Source organism: Balaenoptera acutorostrata, chromosome 13, assembly GCF_949987535.1.
Source record: "Balaenoptera acutorostrata chromosome 13, mBalAcu1.1, whole genome shotgun sequence".
In the NCBI taxonomy this organism is placed as follows: domain Eukaryota; kingdom Metazoa; phylum Chordata; class Mammalia; order Artiodactyla; family Balaenopteridae; genus Balaenoptera; species Balaenoptera acutorostrata.
In genome coordinates, this window is record NC_080076.1 from 29,708,516 (window position 1) to 29,734,302 (window position 25,787).

General features: G+C 43.0%; 1 protein-coding gene across 5 annotated transcripts in view; it reads right to left on the minus strand.

Annotated features, from left to right (window-relative positions):
• SETBP1 (SET binding protein 1) overlaps positions 1-25,787 on the minus strand; it is a 376,312-nt gene that overhangs the window by 162,854 nt on the left and 187,671 nt on the right. For all 5 annotated transcript variants that reach the window (XM_057526551.1, XM_057526553.1, XM_057526552.1 and 2 more), the window contains exon 3: positions 22,016-22,069. In XM_057526551.1, coding sequence (XP_057382534.1) covers positions 22,016-22,069 — 54 coding nt within the window. The remainder of the gene's footprint in view (positions 1-22,015; positions 22,070-25,787) is intronic.

Consider the following 25,787-nt stretch of genomic DNA (forward strand, 5'->3'; position numbering starts at 1 on the left):
CACTCCCTCTCATGCCTAAAAACTGTCAAAATGTTTGAATGTAAAAGGATTATTCAGGATTCATTGTATGAGACACTTGAGCTTAATTTCTACGCTTTCTTCTCACACTAGAGCACCCAGGGCTCCTCCTCCTTCCCCCTTCCCTCAGCTCTGAGTCTGGGTTTCTCATCTCGTAGGTGGGTTTGATTAATATGTCTGTCAATCATGTGTAAACTCCTTTGAGAAAATGAAAAGTAATGTTCAAATGTTCAAAAATAATGTCTTTTACAGTTCCCATCTCAAGACATCTAAGACAAAAATCTCTGTGAAAAGACATGTAACCTAAAGAAGAAAAATATGCCTCCATCATACAGAACCAAGATGCCCTGGCATTTCTGAAGTAGGACTCGGAATCGGTCAGATAAACAGGGAAAGGGAAAATGGAAGCCTAAACAATGGTCTAGGAAACCTGATAAATATTTACAGCCAACTGGGATCACTGAGGCCTCAAACACATCATTTTTCTCAGGAAGAGGGCACCTGCAGTCTGCATTAACTGTACAGTTATAGCAACCCTGGCTCCTTCAGTGGAATAAACCCACTCATGATGATTTTAGAAACCGTGGCTAGAGCAGAGCCTCATTACTATCTGACTTCCACTTAAGCTGAGGCTGGGCTATAATGAAGCCCAAACTGTCCCACTCTTTCTTATGCTCACAGGTGTCTGGATGGGGAAGAGGAAGACAGGTAGGGAGGAAAGGATTAAGAGGAAAAAGGATGATGATGTACATGGCAAGAAGTAATGCAATTAAAACTATATGTGTGCTTACTTGTTTAGTGTCTGCCTCTGGTCCCAGTATTAATGTCTATCTCTCCTCCACGAGACCCAGGATTATACTGGAATATAAAAAGTGTGTCATGGTTTCTGGCCCAGGCTAGATAATACGTATTTGCTATAAATTCTCTCAGCTCATTCTCCCTTCTCCATCAAAATTGCTCCATCTTCAAGATAACTCGTTCTGCTCTGCTTCTGTACACCTTGTGACCTGGGAGGCCCCTGGGTGTTCCCCATAATGTAAGATTCTGTTCACATCTGTAAAGAAAATACAATGGAATTGAACATTTCTACCTGAAAACTAAGTCTAAGGAAAGAAAAATAATAAATCAAGACTCCATTCAACTGAAGGTCTATTTCTCAAACCAGTTCCCTTGAATGCCTTACAAACAGTAGGCACTTAATTAAATTTGCTGACAATATGTGTGATAAAATGTAGATTAAACATAGATGATCAAATATATGAGTGTTTACAGTGCTTTTGTTTTGTTTCATTTGTATTGATGTGCTGCTTCTTGTCAAACATTTTAGCGTTTTGTGTTTGCCAAGAATCCGAGACTTGGAATTAGAAGACCCGTGTAAATTCCAAGCCAGTGTGGCCACTTAACTAACACTGGGAGCTCAGGCAAATCATTCAAATCTCTTGATTCTCAGTTCCTTAGAGTTACAATTTGGATAAAAGTAATTGCCCTGACTAGGCCACAGGTTTGATGTGAAAATTAAACACAACAGCCATTTGGAAATTACTTTTTAAGCAACAAAGCACTAACAAATGTAAGATGAGGTGGATAAGTTATAGTCTATAGGTCACCCCTTCCCATTTCTTCTGCCAGCTGCAGGCTTAGGCTACTTTGGGGGATCCCCTAAATCAAAGAATTAAAGAAAAATGGGCATATTTGTTCTAAAATAACTTGATAATATATAATTTTAACAGGACCTACACAAACATCTCAGAATGTTCCACCTTTGCCCTTTAACAAAATTCCTGTGGAAGTGGCTTCCCCATCTTGATAAAGTTCCCTTGCCAGGTAGAGAGAAACAGAATGACCTCGTAGATGGAGAAAAACCCAGAAAGCAGAAGACCTAGTAACATATAGAATTAATAGCCCCTCGAAGTTTTACACAGGTATTCTCATCCTGCTTTTTATACATAACAATTTACCACTACTGGAATAAGAACACAAAAAACAAACCCTCCATTAAATGTTGGGGAAAATTAAACTATCCAATGAAAAGGGAAAATATTTTCAGAGAAATTAGAGTTTCATAAGAATTTCCAATGGTCAGTTATTTGTGAAAGCTGTGGAATGGGGCTTCTCCACGTAGATGGCAATGAATTATCAACATCAAAATTTACAATGGGGCTTCCCTGGTGGCGCAGTGGTTGGGAATCTGCCTGCCAATGCAGGGGACACGGGTTCGAGCCCTGGTCTGGGAGGATCCCACATGCCGCGGAGCAATTAGGCCCGTGAGCCACAACTACTGAGCCTGCGCGTCTGGAGCCTGTGCTCCGCAACAAGAGAGGCCGCGATAGTGAGAGGCCCGCGCACCGCGATGAAGAGTGGCCCCCGCTCACCGCAACTAGAGAAAGCCCTCGCACAGAAACGAAGACCCAACACAGCCAAATAAATAAATAAATAAATAAATTAAATAAATTAAAAAAAAAAAAATTTACAATGACTTTTATCTGTCCCTTCTATGTGTATATAGGCATAAGGATATGAAATCTATCCTGAGTTTATTGCCTATCAAAAGGCCCCATTGCAACAGTTTATTTAGCTATCTGCTAAGACCCTCACAGCAGAATGTAACAAGTGAGACTCTCATTTTAGCTCTTTTAAGTGGAGAGTCAGTATATTCATGTCTGGAGACACTATTGCCACCCCCTTAGTGATGCTTGGTGGATGGTGACTTGAACATCTAGAAATGGTATTTCTTATGACTCTGGTGTACACTCACCATCTGACTGGGGCAAAACTGAGCCTCATAGGGAATCAAAATAGTCTAGGCTAACTGATCACGTTGTTTTTAGCTGTTTATTGGTTCTTAGGACAGGCTTGAGTAGGGACAATAAATAAGTCTCTGATGATAGCTCTTAAACTTTTAGAGGAAGAATGAACATCTTAGTACAAAGTTAACTTCCTCTTTTGATTCTTCCCCTCCTACTCCGGCAAGAAAACAGAACATTCTTAAAGCCACAGAGGCCTATTGTTGTCCCTGAAAATTAATCAAAGAATCAGAGAAATCCTAAAAGCATCAGCAAAATTGTTTACCTCTGTTTTGAAATGCTGAAGGGAAAAAAGGTGGGAGGGGTGTGGCTTTACAATAAGCAGGAGAAAAAAGTTGGTTAGTGAAGGTATTCAACTTTCAAGCAAAGGCAAATGAAATCAGTTTGCTGTTATTCTTCTAGAATAAAAAAGTATGAGAGATTAAATTACTATGTTGTGTAACAGGAACTAACATAGTGTTGTAGGTCAATTATATTAATACTTCAAAAACAAACAAACAAACAAACAAACATATAGAAAAAGAGATCAGATTTGTGGTTATCAAAGGTGGGGGGTGGGATGGGGAATTGGATGAAGGTGGTCAAAAGGTACAAACTTCCAGTTATAAGATAAATAGTACTAGGGATGTAGTGTACCACATGATAAAGATAATGAACACTGCTCTATGTTACATCTAAAAGTTGTTAACAGAGTAAATCCTAAGAGTTCTCATCACAAGAAAAAATATTTTTTTCTATTTCTTTAATTTTGTATCTATATGAGATGATGGATGTTCAGTAAACTTATTGTGGTCCTCATTTCATGATGTATGTAAGTCAGATCATTATGCTGTATACCTTAAATTTACACAGTGCTAAATGTCAATTATATCTCAATAAAGCAGGAAGAGAAAAAAGTATGTGAGAGAGCAACTTCCACTTGCAGGTGAGTGATCAGGGGTGTTACTTACACCTTTGGGAGAGAATGGGTGGGTACCACTGGGGACAGAGATGAGGCCATCTCTACATCTTCAAGGAGGTCTTGAAACTAAAGCAGTCAGCTGACTTGACTCCAAGGAAGGATTGGTTGTCAACTCTTTCGAGACCCTCTTTTTTTGGGCCTTTTTCTTCTACCTCCAATTTACTATCCTTCAGTTGCTATGCTCCAAACCCCTGGGTAAGCTCTCAGTGGCATCGATGTTATTAATCTTCAGTGGCCATGTCAATGACAGTCACTGCTCATGAAAGTCCCCACAAGGGATAAACATAATAGAGGGGCATTAGGCCTTGAGTAGACAAGGTAAGTCTGAGGAAATGAACAGGCTGATTGTCACCGTTTTAATAAAAGCACAAAGCTCCTTTATCTGCTATATAACATATTTTGCACCAATGGGAAGCCTATTCCTTTTGGAGCCAATGCAATTCATAAGGTTTCAGGGAAGATAAATCTTGCTAAAGAACAGAGAGAACAGTATCAGCTTCAAAATTCCATTTCTTGGGATCCTGTAAAAGGGCTCCTCCAAGCACTGACCTGAACACAACCCCTGAGTGTGCTCTAAAAGTGAACTATTTGTGACATCTGATGAGCTGCTAAGACTTCATCTTCACACAGGCAGAGCTGACTGGCTCACAAGGGGATGAAACCCTTGGTTTGAGTTTCCTTAGCTCTACTTCTCACCACCTGAAGAGCGCGGCTGCAGCCTCAGCCTACATAACTTGCCTCACTGGGAGCTTGGTGTAGAAATGAATCATCTTCCCCGGCACAGAGTAGGACCAGCCCTCTGAACGACTCCACCAAGGAAGGGGTTTGGGTTGCCTTTCATCAGGCACGGAGCCTGAATGTTCCTCTAACGTGTAAGTTCCTGTTGAGCCCAGAAAATGATTTGTTTGTTGGTCCAAATGGGTTCTTGTTTGGATCTACTGTCTCGTACCTCAGTACCCTACCTTCCTACAACTGAGCCCTTGCATTTGGGGGCCTGGTTTCCTGGTATCTGTGATCAGATGTCCTGCTGCCTCTCCTTCATGTGACTTTTGTTTGATCACATCTGCTAAGACTTTTGACATCCTCCTGTCCTGCCCCTGCTTGGATAAGCCCTGGGCATCGTGGACATAGTTGGCCACTGGCTCATTGTATTCTCTGCCTTCTGTGGTCAGTGGCCCAAGAATTTTACCCAGTCTGGATGCTCACCCTAGAATAACTGATCCTAGCTGGTCCTTGCTCCTCTCTCATCCTGAAGACCTGCCACAGTCCTTGGTCTTGGCCTTTGCGCATTCGGGACTGCTTCTCCACCACTTGAGCCCTAGTTGAGAACAGGGAAAAGCCCTCTGCTCTGTCATCTCATTATCAGAACTGCTTTTTCTTCCCTAAGAGCAGAAGTCTCTAGTCCTGTCAAGAAGAGAATCCCCAGGTAATTTTGTTCATGCTCAGAATAGCTAGAGAGAGCTGTACATAACTGGTTGGCCAGACCTATGTGCCATCCAGGGGACTGGGGACTTCCCCAGCTGAGGACAGCAGCTCAGTAGATGAAGGAGGTGTCATTTTTGTGTGTGGATGACTTGTGGCCTCTGATGAATGGTGCTAGGTTCTCTTCAGTCATCAAACACTTCCTAAAGGCCCACTGGGCAACAGCACTGCATGAGGCAGGAGAGTTAAAAAGCCTTCTTTTAACAGGCACCTCCCATGTATCAGGCACTTACATCGATCATTTCTAATCCTTCTAGTAACACTTAAAGGGAGTTCATGTCTCTACTTGACAAAGGAAAAAAAGTTACGGAATTTTCTCAAGATCATGCACCTACTAAAAGGAAGATCAAAATTCAGACCAAATTCCATGTGACCCCAAGCTCCAAGTTCTTCCCAAATACCAGATGGTAATGCTACTCACTCATTCACCAATTCATTCATTCATTCAGCAAGTATTCCTGATGGCCCACTGCAAGCCAGGGCCTCTGCTAAGTTCAGCATGAGAAGATCCTTCACCAGGAATTAGAAGGTCACTTTGGAGGAGCACAATTGGAAGCTTTTGGGGGGGGGGCTTTAGAAAGCTGTCATTTATGTGTGGCATCAAATAGGATAGTTGGCTTCCTTTTAATTATTAATAATAATAAAATGTACAGTCCAGTAATCTTTCAAAAGGTGAAGTGGTTACCAAGCTAATGAAACTCCCAAAGATGGGGTTTTCTCCATATTTCTGATGGGTGTTAAAGTTTTTAAGAGGAATTGGATACACCTGAAAGGTGACAGGGTGCTTCCTGCAGGAGGCATCTGGGTAGAACCAAAGGCTACAGATTCCAAGCACTCTTTTTATTTTAAATTAAAACTACTTTTACATATGAATACGCAAGTATAGTATCCAACTAGGAAAAATATGCAAGTGTCAAAAAATGAAATGGGAAGGCTTTGATCCAAGTAGGTTGAGGAACATCTTGGACAGAGTAAATAAAGATTTAAGTAGTCAGTGGCCTTAGCAGTGAGCTATGGAAGAACTAGACCTGTTCTTTAAAAACCTTCATTTATATTCTTTACAGCCTCTAGAAGTCTGATGTCTACAGGAATGGGATGGAATGGAAAAGGATAAAATACTAGAGCTGGAAGACTTTTTAGGCATCATTCAAGCACAGCCCTCCATTTGTACATAAAGAAACTGAGAGACACATGGCTTGACTGACAGCTGGAGTGGAACCTGTATCTGAGACAGCTGGGGGTGCAGACAAAGAGCTAAGGCTGATTTGACCCCACTTGTGCTCATCTGTCATCTGAGGCCATAAAGAAGTTGAGACACACACCTAGGCACTGAGCTCATGACATACTCAGAGACTCGGATTACCCAGGGCATTTATTTTTGGAAAGGCCTCTTCAAGATGCCAGCAGGGTCTAGCATAATGGACTGAAAGAAGTTTTATTTGAACAGGAGTGTCTTCAGTGACACATTTTCCATGTATCATCTTTTGGCAAACATAAAAACTATTTCCCAAACGACATACTTGTGAATTACTCAGAGTTGCTGGGGATTCCAGTTCCAATGACCTTCTTCTGGTTTCTAAATCTAAAATGAGTTTAATAAGATGCTGGACCCAGACCTGTGAGTGGGGACCACAGCATCTGGGCCCCAATGCTGCCATTGGAAGGACTGCTGGACCAACTTTCCTCACCTGGTACAGAGAGCGTTTGCTTGGACAGGGCGGCCGGGAAAGAGGAGACACATGGGATGCAATGGCTTAGGGAAATGCCAAACATTTCTTGAGAAAGTGCTTTGTTCCAGGCAAAGTGTTCAGTCCCTTACATATGTACTTAATCAGTCTTACACCAGGTGAGGTGAGTATTGCTCTCTCCCTTGTATGCATGAGAAAACCAAGACTCAGAGAGGTTATCTAACCTGAGCAAGGTCACAAAGCTAGCAAATGTTCAGTTTCAGGTCTTGTACCTGTACCCGCACCTGACGAAACCCCTCTGCTATACTGCCTTTCCTTCTACTCATAAGTATCCAGAGATTGGGTGCTAACTAGGCACATGGGGCTAAGTGCCTTCTGTTGCTGGGAAAGTCTTTCTAAATAAACTGGAAATCTGTCTCCCTCAACTAACTCGCATTGGTTCTAGCTTTCCTTTGGGGAACATTTAGTTTAGCAGAAATTCTAAATCTCTTCTATAGGTAAAGCAGAAATATACAGAAATGTCACCAGTACACAATACCAGCTACCCTGTTGTCTTACATCTGTGGACAAGACGGCAAAGAACAAAGGGGGAATGGGGTTTTAGAGTCTTGGTGAATCCCTTTTATCACTTTATCACTAAACAGTTGAGGACTTTGAGCAAATAACTTAATCTGCCTCAGCCTCTACTTTTTCTTCTGTAAAATGAAGTTACCTATTTCACATGTTCCTGGTGCTCACCAGGTATAAGAAGGTATATAAAACTGCTACATAAATATAAGCTGATTTTATTGTTTCATATCCTGTATATGGGCTTAGAGCATGACCCTATTCATTCCACAAGTGCAAGGAATGAAATGTCTTTTTAAAAGGTTTCTCTGGCCTTTTGGTAGGTGTCCTGCACCTAGTAGAGATGTATTAATATGTCGGCAGATGTCCTAACTAGCGGATCTAGACTGACATATATTTAAGGAAAGTGGAATCACTAAGATTGGTACAAGGGCCCGGTTTCTTAAAACGTTGGATTGCTTACGGCATATGTTTTTTAAAAAGGATATTATAGAGGAAGATGGGAGAAGAGTATGTGCTGCAAGAGAGTTTATTTTCACAGCTGAGCTATGTTAGTGCATCTGAGGCTGGCCCTGTCTCAACGGCTCAGACACAGGACCACACCCCACTGAGACTGATTTTGATGAATGCATCTTGGCACACACTGCTCACAGTGGAGGCTGTGTCACCGAGCCAGAACTGTCCTCTGAGTTCACATGTGAACAAATGACTTGCCCCACAAACAAGGAGATCCCTGAATACTTTCCAAGTCATGCTGATGAGGAGGCCGGACATGGCAGCTCTCTTTGCCATTGGTTGTGGAGTTGCTGATGCTGAGTACACGTGGCACGATTTGATGCCCTCACCTCCATTTAATGCTTCATACATTATCTCGTGATTTCGAAGGGCTGTTTCTGTCACCGGGGATTTGCAGGAGACAAGTTCTGCCTCTTATCAGAGAGCCAAGAACGTTATCTGAACAGCTGCCACCTGCAGAAAGGCTGGTGTCAAACCAAATACACTAGTTGAAGTACCTCTTTTAGAGGAAACAAACACATGTACATGCTCACGTGTGTGTGCGTGCATACACACACTCCTGGAATGAATGATCTGCGAGGCATGAGCCCTGCCACACTAACTGGTATCCTATGGACCTGTCCTCCGTTCCCACCTGATCTTACGGCTGCCTTCCCATCTACAGTAGGACCTGCCCCGATGCTGGTCTTGTGGGCCGGGAGCCCTGGGCAGCAGCTGGGAGAGGGAGGGCTTGGAGAGCAGATGAGCCACTCACTCGGAGGCACTGGTAGCTGCCTTTGAATTCAGGAGAATCCTTTCTTCCCTAGGCAAAGAGGCCTTTATCATAGTCGTGAAGGAGGAAGAGGCAGGTTAAAAAAATAAAATGACACACGGGTTGCTTGTCACAAAGCAGAGGGAGGAGAATAGCTTCCCATTCTCCTCCAGGCTCTGGCCTCAGATGACAGCTCAGCACAAGTGGAATCAAATCAGCCTTTAGCTCTTCTTCTGCACCCCAGCAGCCACAGATACAGCTTCCACTCCAGCTGTCAATCAGGCCGAAGCGCTCGGTAAACGCCCATGATTAGCGCCTTCCTCAACTGGGTGTGTAAATGGAGAATCACAACTCACTCCTCAAAGTAGCTGGAGCCACAAACCCATTAATTTCTACGGAGCCAAGTGTAAACAGAAAATGAATGTTCCTGTAGACTCTCCAAATTGTATTTCCCCTGCTAAAATGTTGGGAGGAGGAGGGATATCTTCCTCTCTTACAATGTCTTCCCATATTTGAAATGAGCTGTTTGACATCCAGCCAAATGATTCTCAAAGGGAGACAATGAAAGCCCTGCACCCCCATTTGTCAGTATTTAAGGCTTAATGAACTCTTGGCGCCGTCTTTCCTCCCAGAGCTTCTGTTTGTTATTACTGTTTAAGGTGATCTGTCCAACGCTCCGATCTGCCAAGAACCTTCGCTTGTCATCAGAAATATGTATTTATTTACTAGTTGGGTAACCGACAGAGAGGTTTTCTAGAGATTGCCACATTCACCAAGAACTACCACACCCAGCTGCTCTCTTTGTATTTAAATCCCAGGCATTCTCCCGTGAGAGGGGCACTGGGTCCAGCCTGCCCAGCCTGCTCCCGCCTCCATCTCAGAGATAATCTCCCTCAGCTGTGGATGAGTCTGGACCGAGAAGAAGATGCTCAGAGCTCTAAGCCTTTGGGCGCAAAAGATTCTCTACAAATGCACATTCAGAGTAAACAAAACCCATCAGGCCCCTGTAAGAGTACTACGCCTGATTGCACGAAACACATCATGATGGAATCTGCAGTTAGCAAAGTAATTGGCGTTATTACAGCTGATGGGGAATTTCTGATGCTGCCCGAGCTCCCCTTTGAAATAATACTCAGCCATTTAATTTGTCCAGCTCTCGTTTAGCTGATTGCTCTTTTCTGCTGGAGTTTATCAAGAATGAAACGCGCTGTCTCTCCAGATGCCTGCAGGCTGAGATTTCACAGACAGTTCTTTTTTCAGCACTCTTCCCACTTCTCTCATGACCCCATGCCTTAGTCACCTTTCACAAGATGTCAATAATGCAATAGGTCGGAGGCGGCTGAGTCAAACTGATTTAATTCAAAGCTGTGTATTTCTAGTCCCAATTCCAGAGGTACTTGAATGCTCCTGCTATACCATTAAATAATAGTGAAAGACACGCAAAGCTCCAAAGATTTGGTTGTCCTAAAAAAAGGCTCACAAAATTCATTAGCTCCAAAAATAAGACAAGTGATAGAAGCTATCTTTATCATAACCACAAGGCCAGAGGCATTAAAGAAATATCAGAATTTGGATACATGCATTTTTGTTTGGGGGATCTATTTTTACTTCTGATATGCATGCATCCCTAGAATGGGTTCTACAAATATTCATTGAGCATCTACTTTTTTGTACACAGATTCTTTATGTTTTTACACAGTGCTCATCTCATCCCCCCATTCTCCACTTTGGCATTTCTGTTCCTAACCAGATGAAGAGTAAGAAAGCCAAATTTAGCCAGCTGTGTTTTCTCACAGTACAAACAAGGCTCGCATCTGGGCACAGACTTCTCATTGCTATCAGCAAGCTACTTGCCCTGTCAGCATGTTGACGGTGGACTGCTTACTGGAGACAAGAGTCCTGCAGCCAGGACGGCTCCCTTCTGCAGGTTCCACCTCCATCTGACAGCCCACGGACTCCAGAACCCATATGCTTCTTGAATCAGCTCTTATCTCATCTTTAATATAGAAACAACTGAATTTATGGATATGAAAGTCATCATATAAAATCCCCCCAAAGTCCCCAAACCCTAACACAGTCTCCCTGAACAGCACCCATCCAAATGCACTTTGGTACAATTCCTCACTGATTTTTCTGGGCAATAAATCATTGCGCCTGTGATTCTTTTACAGGGTTGGAGCTGAAGTAGATGTCCAGAATTATGCCGAGGATCACTAGACCCAAGGGAGTTGGTTCAGATGAGGCAATGCTCTGGTGGTTAAAAAAGCTCTTGATGCATTTGTTTAAAGTCATTTTGAACAGAGGTCCCCAACCCTGGTACCAGTGGCCTGTTAGGAACCAGGCCGCAGAGCAGGAGGTGAGCGGCGGGCAAGTGAGCAAAGCTTCATCTGTATTTACTCCCCATTGCTCGCATTACCGCCTGAGCTCCGCCTCCTCTCAGATCTGCGGCTGCATTAGATTCTTATAGGAGCGTGAACCCTACTGTGAACTGTGCGTGCGAGGGATCTAGGTTGTGCACTCCCTATGAGAATCTAACGCCTGACTATCTGAGGTGGAGCTGAGGTGGTGATGCTAGCTAGCGCTGGGGAGTGGCTGCAAATACAGATTATCATTAGCAGAGAGGTTTGCCTGCACAGAGACCATAATAAATCAATTGCTTGCAGACTCATATCAAAACCCTATCAGTGAGTGCCAAGTGAAAACAAGCTCAGGGCTCCCACTTATTCTGCATTATGGTGAGTTGCATAATTATTTCATTATATATTACAATGTAATAATAATAGAAATAAAGTGCACAATAAATGTAATGTGCTTCAATCATCCCAAAACCATCCTGCCCTCTCCAGTCCGTGGAAAAATTGTCTTCCACGAAACCGGTCCCTGGTGCCAAAAAGGTTGGGGACCGCTGATTTTGAACACTTTCTAGCTAGTCCTCATCCATGGGAAAGTGCCGCAGGTGGTAAGGGAAAGAAGCAAGCAACGAAGGCACTTCTTTCCGGGTGTTCTCATGTCCCCGCCAAACGGTTCCTATCTGTCCCTTATCCATCCCATTCATCCTGTCCTCCTCCTTCTTCTTGTAGGGTCATTCTCACAGGGCCGGTCTGTCTACCATTGCTCACTTTGATTGGCAAGTGTCATAAACAAACTAGTGAAAACATCAGGCAAGATCTAGATTTTTTGTTTGTTTTTTATGTTTTTTTTCTTCATTGGTAATCCCAAATTCTAGTTATATTTTCTTGGGAAGCTGCAATTTGTGTTCTGAAGTCTGCTTCAGTGGTCCAGGTTCAATTTCAATATGTAACTTACAAGAATAATAAGAACTACAGCACATACGGAGTGTGTGCTGTATGGAGTGCTTAGCAGATACCAGATACCGTTTTTTGGGCCTATCTATTCAGTCCTCCTCAAAATCCCATGGAACATGTATCCTTCTTTCACTAAAACAGAATCTGAGCCACATACACATTAAATACTAAATGTGGGCCACACAGCTAATACAGGGCAGACCTGTGATTTCAACTACTAAATGATAAAGTAATGGGAAACGTTCTCTGTGCTAGTTACTGGATACAGAAGGGTGAGAGAGATTCATGTTGTATTCCTAAATAAGCATCAAGTTTTACTATTTATAGTAATAAAGATTACAACAACATCACATAAAGTTTTTCTGTCTCATGAATCATTGGCTTGGGACACGTGTTGGCAACATGGTTCTGTCAGAGGCTGTGATACACATTTTGAAGAAGGCGAGTGATGCAGAAGGAAGATCATGTGCAGAACTGGAGAAGGGGGAGGAGATGGTCATTATCAGGGACATATCAGAATGCTGTGGTGGAGGCTGTCTGCAGACTTGATGCAGGCTCCAAGCACAAGTAGACAGATGGCTGGAAGATGCCGCTTGAGGTCTGCAAGCTGTTCCACTACGAGGGGCCCCTCTCTTGCAGGGGTCTCCTGATGCCTCTCAATCGACCCATTTGGTCTGGTACAAGATGGTCAGAAAGGGGTTGGGTAGATAGGTAGGAGGCCAGTGAAATGTGAGGCAGACAGTAGGGTTGGAAAGAACTTAAAAATAAAAAGTGAGTGTGCTTATTTGTTGGAGAGGTGGGCCTTTCTCCTCATTAGGCAGGTTTAGAACTATCCTGCTAAAGGGATTTTGAAGAAAATACCTCCTTTCAAGTCCTAAAGGTGGTCTGTGAATTTGTATTTTCTGCATGTGAGTCATTCCTAGCCCTAAAAATGTGTAGAACAAAGTGATGCATCACATTAAAATTTAGACAGGGAAATCTGTAACTCAACCCACTAATAAACACAGATACTTGAGATATATCACAAAACATCAATGACCCCAAGCCTCAAGTAAGCAGAATTACAGGATGATTTTTAAGAAGCTCAAATTGAAGCCACTTTACCAGAAGGATGGAAGAGAAAAACAAGAATAGAAAACTAGAAACATGAAGTCAGTGGAAGAAGTCAAAGTGTAATTAAACATTTTGAGTCTTAAGGGATCATAGAGATCATCTAACTCTACACACTTGCTGCTAAGCATTTTGGTTTGTTTTTGTTTTTGTTTCAGATGAAAACTGTCTTTGAAAGAGAAGAGAATGACATTCAAAGTTAATCATCACTGGTTGGCCTCACTTTGTTTATACTTCTATTCTGAAAAATTGAGTTTAAATCAGATTTTGAGGCTAAATCATATTTGAATATGCTGTCAGGGATAACTTACATTGATTCCTTTGATAAAGGAGAAAAATCTTTCTGCATATGAGGAAGCCCTTCTTCTCCCAACACCCACCTGCCAACCAGCAATTTTCCTGCGTGTGAATTTCTGCATATTAGGTCTGTTTTAAGTTGGACTCACCTGCATGCGGCCCTCAGGTGGTCAGAACATCTTGGGTGAAAAAAAATATTCATTAAAGTCTAAAGAGATTTAGAACTTACTAAGACTTCAGAATATTCCACTGAAATGCCAGACACTCTGGAAACACCTGGAGAACTTCTCTCTTCAGGACTAAATGTCAATACTGGTTTAAAAAAAAAAAAAATCTGCTATAAACACTGTCAAGGCAGGCAGTGCAAAAAAGATATACCTGTAGTACGAAGAGGCTGATCTCATGTAAGAAAAGTAATAATGTCAGTTTGGGTTTTAGTGCAAAGTATATGTATGCATGTGAACAAATGTTTTTGTTTAAAGTACTCTACTATTGTCACAGATGTCCATGTTAGGTAAGCAAAATAAAGTAGGTTGCCTTAGGAATTATGGGGAAAGATCCATGTTTTATGTAGGTATCCCACAAGTAGCCAGAAAAACACCTTTATGGGTGGAGCCATTTTTTTGAGGGGGAACAGTATTCACAATACAAATATAGTCACGTGAGCTCATAGAAGAAGGCAAAAAAACCAAGAGTCGAGATCCTACCCTTTTGATAAAACCAGGAAACTGCATCTGCAATTTTTGGGGAATGACGACATGTTTTTCTTTTTCCCAACCCATATTTATGTATAGTTACTTTGGTAAAATACTACAAAGATAAATTAGTAGGGAAATGATCACATGCTCGGATATCATGGAAACATCAAGTTGCCATGAAAGTTTCTAAACACTCTGTTTTTAGATGCATCTCATTGTGGACCAGTAACACACACTTGACAGGCCAGCACTAGTCTGCAGTCCATGCTCCGAATCGTACTGAATCAGAGAGCAAAGATGCATGGCAAGAGGCAGAGGGCAAGCGTGAAGAAAGGCCCTGAGAAAAAGGTGTGTTTACTAAGCAGGACCTTGAGCAAGGAGGATGCGTGGGATCAACCTTGCTCCTGAAGTCAGGGGATGCGGTGCACCAGCCAACCACACACATTCTTTCTTGGGGCAGTGTTGGAAAGCTGGGTCTTTTTGTATATGTCTTAGAGTCCAGAATGTCTAGGTAGCAAGCAGAGGAGGTCATAAACCCAACACCATCACGAGCTAGGTTAAAATACTGGACAAATCTCAACTGTTGAGTGGAAATAGCAGGCGGTGGGCACAGGTGTAGGCTTTATAGAATCCCTGCTTAGCCATACATCCTCTGCCTGGATCCCGTTTTCTTCCTCAGTGAAAGGGGAAGAGTAAGCTGTCTGATAAAAGGTTGCTGTGGGTTTAGTCACCAGGGGCAAGTGAAGCGCATGGCACATTCCCGACACAGGGTAGAAACCATTTGATTGTGGGGTCTTTTATTTTCTCTCCTCTTCAAGACTACCTCTGTGCCTCAGTCTTTATCTAGAAAATGAGGAGGCTGATTTAGATTTTGGGGAGCTTCTGAAAACACCTGGAGCTTCTGGACTCCACCCAGACTAATTCAATGGGGTTGGGCCTGGGCTCCTGTAGTTTTCATAAGCTCCCTCGATAATCCCATATGCAGTAAAGGTTGAGAACTGCTACTCTAGGTGTTCTGTCTTGTTCTTTCAATTCTGAAATGAAAGGAGTAAGTAAGCACTGAGAATGGGACTTCCTTATACACTGTTTTGCTTTGGGATGGTTCTTCCCCAAATGGCAAAGTAGATACTATATGGCAAGTTCAAAACAAGCCAACCTGTTTTCTCATTGTTGTGTGTCCTAGATGGGAGACTACACCACCTACCTCTGCCTCAACTGGGTTTCCTCTGTAGAAGGGACAACTACCACAACTCTCCATTTGGGAACTGGGGAAGGAAGGGGATGAGAACAACAGAAATGCTTTGCCAAGACAGAAGGATTCAAAATGCTCCACAAAAATTCCCTCTCTTACTCTGAGATAGATGAATTGCTTTTCCTTGAACAGGCTGAGATCACAAAAACTCAATATAATACACAAAAGTGAAGCCGAGGCTGCTTGTCCTGGTCTTATCAGTGGTCAGTTTGGGTTTGAATTATCTTAACAATGGTGATAAGCTCTAACTCAAGGTGTCATAGCATAAGAGGTAAAGGACACAGGTGTTGGAGCCAGACTGCCTGGGTTCAAATCCTAATTCTGCCACTTACAGGCTTTGTGACCTTAACTTCTCTGTGATTACTTTTAAAATGAAAATAATATTATTACTGATTTCACAGAGGTTTGTAAGGATTAAATGATGAATAAATGTAAAGTTCAAAGAACACTTTCTGGCATTCAGTTCACTTTTAGTAAGTCTTTGGCATATGTACACTCAATCAAAGGCCGTGTGGACATGTAGTAACACCAACTCCAGCTGAGTCCAACAGGGGCTGGGTGCTCTGGAAAATCCCGAGCTTCCTTTTCCATCTTTATGACTGTTGACTCTGAGCCTGTAGGCAGCGGGTGTGCATAGGAACAGAGTCAGACAATGGGGATTCTGTTCTGAAGGACACTATCAACCCTGCAAGAACAAGCAACCTGGGAACTCAGGGATTTCATGCCTGCATTAAAAATTTCTGGGTTAGGACTCATGGAGCCCAGGATGTTTTGCAAATGGTTTAACCCCATGATGGTCTATGAGTAGAACTGATTGTGGGGCCTGAGGAAAATGGGGTAAGGGTTCTTTCAGGGATGACAAAATCCCCCTCCTTTGAACACTTGGCGATAATCACACTTAATCGGAATGAACACAGTACCTTCTCAACCTGTACTTCCTTTATGTTTATGGTCCCCTTATTTCTCCAATCAGCCTAGCAGCTACCAGGTCCACTGATTCTGCCCCTGTACTTTATCTGGCATTCATCCCCTCAGGAACATGTCCACATTGACCCCAGCCCAGTTTCATTCCCTACTACGTCTCACATGGACCAATGGCACAGGCTTATGACTGCATCCCCTCTTCTTTTCATCACACCTACTAACTATGGTATAACCTTCTTGCATCACAGTTGCGACTCTTCCCCATCCTCAAACCTTCAATGGCTACACTGTCCTCAGATGGATGTCACAATCTAAAATCTGGATCCTTATTCAAACATATCAACTGTAAAATGCCATATTAAGATAATCAGAGAAATCTGAACATGGACTGGGCATTAGAAAATATTATGGAATTATTGTTATTTTTATAGGTGTGATAATGGCATTGTGATTGTATTTTTTAAGCCCTTATTTGTTAGAAAAGCTTACTGAATTATTTATGAGTGAAATAACATGATGACTGGGATTTTTAAAAAATAGTCTCCCCAAATTTAAAATTAAAATATATATACGTATCTGGGAGTATAGATGAAGTAAGATTGGCAAATGGTAATGATTACTGAAGCTGGCCCAGTGGTATGCGGGGAACCGATCACACCAACTCTGGAAAGCTGGCTGTCAAAGACTTTGCAAACAGGTTGTTAAACCACTGGCAGCTTAAAGTTGTTCACCATGGGGATATTTACACCACAGAAATCAGCAAATGCTCCAAATCAAGGCTTCTGTAACAATATATTAAAGTTGAATAATAGATAATAAAAGTTGGATAATATATGGAGGTTTATTAAACTATCACGTCTACTTTTGTATAAGTTTGAAAACTTCAATAATAGTTCATTAAAAAAAAAAAAGCTCAACTATTTTTCTGGACTTTGGAGACCTCCTGCAATTTGGTCCCAACCTAATTTGCAGCTATATCTTCACCATACTCCCTCTGAACCAGAGTAATTAAAGCATTCCAAGTCTCCAGAACATACCCAAGCATCTTCACCCTTGTTTTGGTCTTCATCTAGGCTTCCCCTGCCCTGGAGTAAGTTCACCGCCTCACTTCCTTCTCACCTATCCTGGCGCACGTACAATGACATCTCTCCCTATAAGACTTCCCTGCTTGCTCTATACAGATATAATTTCTCCTTCTTCTCAATTCTTAAATAATTTAACCTGTACTTTTCTATCAAAATAAAAAGTTGAATTTACTGTGTGTGGTAGGCATCATGCTAGGTTGCTTTCACAATATTGTCTCACAACAATTTGAGCCTCACAACAATCTGTGGGATAAGCTGCACAGCTTTTTTGCTTGATAAGGAAAATGAGGATTAAAGCCAATAGGTAACTTCCCCAGGTTCACAAAGCTAATAGTAGTGGCAGAACATTCCAGAATTGTCAAAATTCTGGGGAAAAGTCTGTGCAGCAGGGAGCCCCACATAAAGGTCTCCATGGGCACCTTTGAATGAAATGGCAGCTCAGTGACTGAAAGCCCTGTTTTCTCTGCACTGAAAAATGTTTTTCTGTGTTCTGAGTGACTCTTCTTACCCTTCACTGCAAATGTCCCCTTGGCCATAATAGCAACGGACATTTTAGAAATTCCTTTAAAATGGCGACCCTTTATAGAATAGCTATTACACTTGCCTCCCAAAATCCTGTCATGAGGCATACTTGAAGTAAAACTCAATTTTTCCTGAAAGAAGTATCCTCTCTCCTCTGAGACAGTGAGGCATTTATGAAGCAGGTGAGGACCAAGTCCTTTTGTGGGTGCTCTCCTCTGTGGGGGATGGGTCTTCTCAGGGTTGCTTTCCTAGCACTGCAGCTGGACAGGTGAAACTTGCATCTGAGATTGGGCCCCACGCTACGGTTATTTCTTCCCAGCATCCCCAACCTGGGCCCTTGTAAGCAGATGCTTAAATGCTCATGGGCACACATGGACACTTTACTACAAAATTTAAGCAACCTTCACATGCCTGTAGGAACTGAGAGATAAAGAAGAACTAAATGCCAAGAAGCCGTGGATGCTATTTGTATCTTAGATGAGAGCAGAGAATCTAGCACTTGCCTTGGATTCCTCCTGGAGAGCTCAGCCTGCAAAAGGAATGGAATGTCTAGCAAGAGGGGCGTGGTAAATAAATGATGGTACTAGCAAGTGGACAAAAATAGCCAGTTGCTAGAAGATTTTCCAGTGACATGAAAAGCATGCAAACAAGCAAAAAAGAAGGTTAAAAAAAGCATATAAAATATGATTATCAATTTTTAAAAAAATCCCATAGATGTGTATGTCTATGTACAATAACTATTGTAAGACTATACCCCAAAATGTCATTATAAATATTTCTGGGGTGCAAAGAGATTTTTTTTATTTTTTTATATTTTCCAAATTTCTTCTTTTTAGTTAATTTTTATAGTTAACATCCATCACCACACAGAACTACAAATTTTTTTCTTGTGATGAGAACTTTCAAGACCTACTCTTTTAATAACTTTCAAATATACAGTACAGTACTATTAACTATAGTCACCATGCTGTACATTACACCCCCAGGACTTATTTATTTTATAACTAGAAGTTTGTACATTTTGACCACCTTCACACATTCCAAAATCTCTAGTGAACACTTATAGCTCTTAAACTGAGGAGAAAAAAAAAAGAGTAAAAATAAAATGAAGAAGAAATCATATGATTGTGGGGCTTCTACTAAGGGAATGAGATGCCTCTTTTTATTCCTTTTGGGGATGGAGAGAGATGGTCTGGCAAAGGGAGACGAGGGTCCTCATATCTAATCATCCGAAGACAAGAAAAGAGGGGACTCAAGTGTGTTCATTCCTTTAAAGTCAGGAAGAACAAGGCGTTGGAAAATGAATGATGTGTTTGGGGGAGACCCAAGTGGAAGAGAAGAGTGTGGGTGACTTAGGTGTGAATTTCAGGAGCATTTCCATTTGTGCTTTTTAAACCTGCTGAGACTAGTAGCCTACGGTCAGACAGTTCTCCCCGTGTGGCTCAGAAGCCAAGCTCGCTGGCCTGGGAGAACTCCCACCGCTAATGTACGGGCCGTAGAATCTCAGCATTGGGCTCTACCTTCAAAGTAATGTGTTTATTTCTAGGAATGAACATGGTGTCTTTACAAACCAATAATCACAGGGAGAAAGGCTGATAGTCACTTCCTTACCCTCCTCTTCTCTATCTGGATGCAGAAAGGAGAAGAGAGACAAGGAGAGGCCAGCCTCATACAATCACCCCTCTCCACACTTTCAAAGTGGAGGGGCAGCAAAGATTAGGGAGGAAATCATGACTATTTTCTTTAAGAGGCTGCAGCAGGACGGGCTTCAAGGGAAAAAAAAAAAAAAGACAAAAACTTTTCCATGCAAGTGGTGAATGTGGACTATGTGAAAGCTGACAGGCCCACTGACAGTGAGCCCAGGGAGGGGCCCTCAGCAAGTTCCCTCCTGAAAGTCAGTGACAGTTCCTGGAAGGGAACATGACCATGAATGATTGTGGACATCAGGATGCCTGGGGCTCAGTTTCACCTGAAACCCGAAGAGAGAAGGGAAAATGACAACAGAAGCCAACGATGTGGTGCAGTGGGGCCAGAAGGAGGCAGCCCCAAGCATGTGGGCAGTGCTCTGTTTCTCTTTGGAAAAGCACCCGAGAGGGTGGTGTTGACTAGGTGTTGACACATCCGGGCCTTTTTGATTCAGGAACGACACTGCAGAACTGACTTTTTGATCTGGGTACTACACTCTAGCCACAAGGTTCCAGGGCTTCCTGGCCTCGGGAACACGCATCCTGAGGAGTGAAAAATATGCATTTATATTCCAGCCTTGGGGGGATGACACACAAATGGAATAATGTGGAAAGGTCAGACGGAAGCAGGGGAGTGAGCCATCTGTACCAACCACCTGCGGGGTTATCTTTGGGGAGGGCAGGGAAGCTGCCTTTCTAGGATCATGGCCTAAAATGCTGTGGACAGACCCACAATATACCTAACTTAATAGTTCATTTTAAATCTAATATCTTTAGAAATGTGGCTCAACAAACATGAAGAGAATATGATCAAGTCAGAAACAATGTCAAAACCACACACACACACACACACACACACACACACACACACACACACATACCCCTTCCATAAAATCAGTCTCCACTATGTAACCTTTTCAAGCCACAAAACAACATCACACAGAGCCTTTTTTCTCTTTACTTGTATAAATTTCCAGAGAAAAATAAATATTTAGCTGAGATAAATATTTATCCCACTGCGTTGTGAGAGTAGGTATGGAGGTAGGTGGGATATGGGTAAATGCTGATTGTCTTTTGTTTTTGTTTTATATTCCCTGAGCTCACCTGAAAGTTTGTGTGAGTTATATGAATAAGTACTTGAATAAATTGTCATTTTTCAGTATTGTCAAAAGGCTTCCTTACTATCTATTTTTAAAACCTCATTGCATCCTGACAGAAGGATCAACAAGCTGTGATCAAAATACCCCAAACCGTACATGGATTTATCTTTGACTCTCACCAACGGGGCCCTTTATTTTGTTCATTCTCTCCCTCAAGCCTCTTGCTCCACTCCCATTCTGGTTCTTAGCTCTCTGAGTGGTCTGGGGCCTCTTCTCCCCAGGACTTGGGGTCTCAGCACCACACATGGGAGAAGTGTAGTGAGGGTACAGTGAGTTCTTGGATGTAAAACATATTTAAAGGAGAAAATATCCCCAAGTATATGGAATTATTGTTATTAGAAATTACCTGCTCTGCCCTTGGGAGTCTCTGCAGAGGTGCAGCAGGTGGGGCCTTGGGCAGCACTGAGTTGGGGAGTGACAGGAAGTTTCCTATTGAAAGGGGGACAGAGAAAGGGATGGAGCATCTCATCTCTTGCTCTTGGATTTACCTGTCTTTGCATACACACTCTATCTACACTAGGATCCATGGGGAACACAAGGAATTTGTGTCTGTCGTGCATTTGTTGTGTGTGTGTGTTGGTGGTTATGCATTTGTGTGGAGACAGTAAGCTCCCTTCCAAAGACAGGGAAGGTGATTTTCCATCTTCACCACTGCCAGGGAGGTCCCCAGAGAGCCCTTTCTTGTGCCTCTTGTGGTTTGTTCATAGTGACATCCAAAAAGCATTCTGGCCAGAGATAAAAATGGCTCGTTTCCTAACCAAGATCAGCAAAACTCAACCATCTGCCTCTGCAGAAGTCTGAGATTAACCTGGCTGCCAGACCATGTCTACAAGGCATTTGCTCACAAAGATTCCACAAATGTGAGTATCCTGTCCCAATGAGGAGAAATTCAGGAGAGAACCCCGCCCTCTACCTCCTTGGTTTAACACTTTCCTGAGCAGAATCACCTACCACCACGCTTTCCAAGCAACTTGGTCTACAGTCTAGCGTACTATAAAATATTAAAGATGCAGAAAGAGGTTGTTTTGCTCATGATGAGGTGGGAGGAGCCAGAGGGAGAGGACAAACTACCAAGTCATTGTCAAGGTTGGTTCCTTAAGTCAGAGAAGCTGGAAATCCAAGGTGGGGGGTTTGTGCCCTGGTGCCAACTTTGTTTGCTCACAATTCATAAAAGGATCAGTGGAACTTACCTGTGGCTGAAATCCTTTGAGGTCGCTGGCTGCAAGGTCACTGGCTGTGAGGAGCTGGAAAAGAACAAAGTAGTCTTCCTTAGTGATACTTCTTACACTTTGCATACAGTGTCCCCAGAACAACTGATCGGCAATGGACTCACCAGAGCCCAGATCTGGAGCTAAAGCAGCAGAATCACAAAAGGCAAACGCGGTGCTTCTGGGATAGGAGCCTGGACTGAATGGCCTTCTCACCTTGTGTCTACTCTATCTCTGACTATCCCTGTTGCCCTCTCGTACCTTCTTTCTAGGTGCCACTAATTCTTCAGAGTCTTAAGTTAGGGATCATGAACTATGGATGGACTCCAGCAAGTCCACAGACCCCCTGAGATTTTAAGTACAAATTACGTGTGAGTCCATACACTTCCTTAGGGAGAAGGTCCCTGACTTCTTTTCTATTATCAAATTATTCTGTGATACGACAAGTAAAAGAGACAGTTAAAGGCTCATCTCCTCTGGGAGGGCTGTTGCTTCTTCATTTTTTAAACTCAGACCAGTGAAAATGACCCTTTACTCTCCCCAGCTGCACATGACTCAGTTTCCCTTTATCGTACATTGCCTTTGATTTTATATGTTATTGAGGTATTCATAGCTTATGCCTCCAACTATTATGCACAATGTTAGATGAGAGTCAGGTTATGTATTTTCTGTATCTCTGTGTTTAATCAATATTAAAGGGTAAAGTTAAGGTTTTAATATTTTGCATGCTCTCCAGAAAGCACCCAATGGAATCATAAAATAAATTAATAAAATAATCACGTTCTTTATTGTTGCTCAAAAATGCTGGGAAAGTGGGCTAAAGAGAAAAAAAGGCAGATGCTTATTTTGATTCAAGGAGTGTGACCGCTAGCTTTGTTAGGACTGGAGAGCGTTTGTGAAAACTAGGAAAGATTTCATATTTGCTGTAACAATATTTTGTTTGGTTCAAGAAAGAGAGGAAGTCACGCTGGGCTGTAGTGCCTCCAGCCCTCGGAAAAGCTCACCTGGGCTCCCTAGCTTCTCTCAATGACTTTGCCAAAAATGACGCACAAAGTGTGTAAACTCTGGGATGGAGCAGGAAGGAGGTAGAGAATGTACCTCTCTCCCCACACCGAGGCCTGCAGGCAGGATTCCCCAAGTGGCATTTGCCTGGAAAGGTGACACCATCCCGAGAGAGAGCCAGCTCAGCCCCTGACTGCAGACACAGCCAAGCAACAAGCCATGAGGGTACCTGACGAGACACTGGGGGCTGAACATAATTATACAGCATCTCTGCCTTCAAGGGACATACAATTTGGTCCAAGGGTAAGACACGCATGTGTCAGTATGAGCAGAGTGTAGTAGGGTGTTAGTGTCAAACTGTGAACAACGTAAGGCAAGAAAGGTCAGGGTAGGGTTGCTGAAATAAGATGGAGTTTGAACTGAGCCTTGAAAATGGACAGGCGACAAGGCGGAGAGCCGCTTCAGGTCGGCAGTGGGGAGAAGACATGGAAAAGGGGTTTACCAACCCCAGCACAGCTCCCTTTGCGTCTGTTCTCTGCCAGCTGTGGCTTGCATTAAGGAGGGAGGGAGGGAATCATGACACATCGAGGATCGCCTGGGTGCCCAGCACAGTGGTTGCTGCCTTATAGAATTTTTATTTTTTAATCTTCATAACTCCCTCATGAAATAGAAAGTACCTCCACTTTATGGATGGGAAAATTGAGACTTATGGAGGTTAAAAAACCTTTTTTAGGTCACACAGGTAGGACACATATTTGGGATTTAAATCCAACAGTATATTATCCCAAAGCTTATCCTCTTTCTCCTTTAACATGATGCCTCTGGTGGAGGCACACTGGAGATCATTTGTTGAGGAGACAAGACATAGGAAAAAAGATGAGTGCCAGACTGTTAGTCCAATGAGTCACAGGCAGGAACATAAAATGTGTGTCCCTATGAATGACCCTTAACTAACCCTTCCTTTCAGATACTATTTTATTTAATTGGTAACAACAATCCACTTCTCAGGACTTGTCAATATGGCCTAGGGCCTCTGATTCAAGCACAGGTTGGGATGGAGCTGGGGAGGAGGGACAGACAGGCTGTGGTGATGTATGGGCACAGGAGTGACCTCTGCAAGAACAGGGCCACAGACATGTGTTAGCGTATAGGACTCAGGTCTCAAACTCTCCAGGCCCTGGAAGTCCAGCTGGCAGGGACTCTTCTACTGCGCTTTCACGAGGTTCACCAGGCAGACAGCAGAAGTAAGACCCAAATATCTAGTTCTTCCCAGTTCTGAGATGCTGCAACAGAAAATAAACCACAAGGGTGTTCATGGCATCTTAGCATATGCGCTATTCCCTCACGTTAGTGGTTTGGGATTGAGAAATGACCATATCCACTTTGAATGGAAATAAAGATACAGAATTTTTGGTTATTATTCCTTGTGTCCCCTGCTCAACAAAGTTAGGATCTATCCCATCCTCCCTGGAAAACTTACAACTTACATCCTCTTTCCCTTCTCTTAAGCAGAAGAAAGATGCATGCAATTTAGTTCTTTTTCTTTTTCTTTTTTTGCTGGGTGCGGGGTGGTGGCGTGCCTTGCAGCATGCGGGATCTTAGTTCCCCGACCAGGGATCGAACCCGTGCCCCCTGCAGTGGAAGCACGAAGTCCTAACCACTGGACCGCCAGGGAATTCCCGCAATTTAGGTCTTAATTATTTAAACTTCTCTTTTGTATATATTTTGTATTTTCCTTTTTTCGCCTAACAAGCCCATGCCCAACAAGACCATGGTTTATATAAATTTTACATAACTTCTGCATTTCTCAAAGTGTTAAGAAGAATCTGGACAAAGAGTTAGTCATTAAGTACCTGTTGGTCAAATGACTTACAAGAAAAGTGGGGAATAGTGTCAAACTAGAGGTGAGGACTGGAATGACTAAATTACTGAGAAGTGTGAGAGACAGCTTATGACATCCTTCAAGTTGACAAGAGGAAAAGACACCTAGAATGCTCAGCACCTAGAGCATATCCTGCATGAAATAGCATTCAAATATCTGAATGAATTAATCAGCAGGGGAGGCTGAGGCATGGCAGAGAAGAGATGAGAATGTGCTTCCACAAATCACTGCCCTAAAAAGCACTGATCCAGACCCTGTCCAAACTGTCCCCACCCCCCACCCCCTGACCAGACCCCTTCCTCATTCTGTCCCACAGAAAAAGAGTTCACTGCTCAGACCATCCTAGCCGTGTGGGGAGGGATCCAGGACAGGGAAGCGAAGAGGGAGGAAATGCATTCCGCCGTGGCTCTGGGGACTGCAGTCAGGTTGCAGTTAATGAAAAGGATCCTGCCTTTTCCCAGGATGGCTAAATGTCTGCACTGCTCCCAGTAAAAGGGTTGGGTGGGTGTGGGGGAGAAGGGCAGACAGAATTACATTTAAAAGGCAAAGGAAGGAGAAAATTCTTTCATCTCCCTGGTGGAGCTGGGCAGCATCCTGGGGCCCTGTCTCAAACCATTCTCATTCCTGACACGTCTCCCTGCTCTCTGGAACAGTCCACATTCAGAATATTATGATGATGACCCTGCTTTCCATTTTTGAGGAGCTGCAGTTTCTCTCTCGGCGCAAGTTCAATTTTTTTTCTTGGTCTCTCCAAGCCCAAAGGGCAGGCTGGGGAGCAGGGGGAAGATGAAGGAAGCTGTGGGACCCTCGGGTGAGAGAAATACGTTCAGCTTCACAAGCAGAGGCGTTCTGCTGGCATTCCTCTCACGC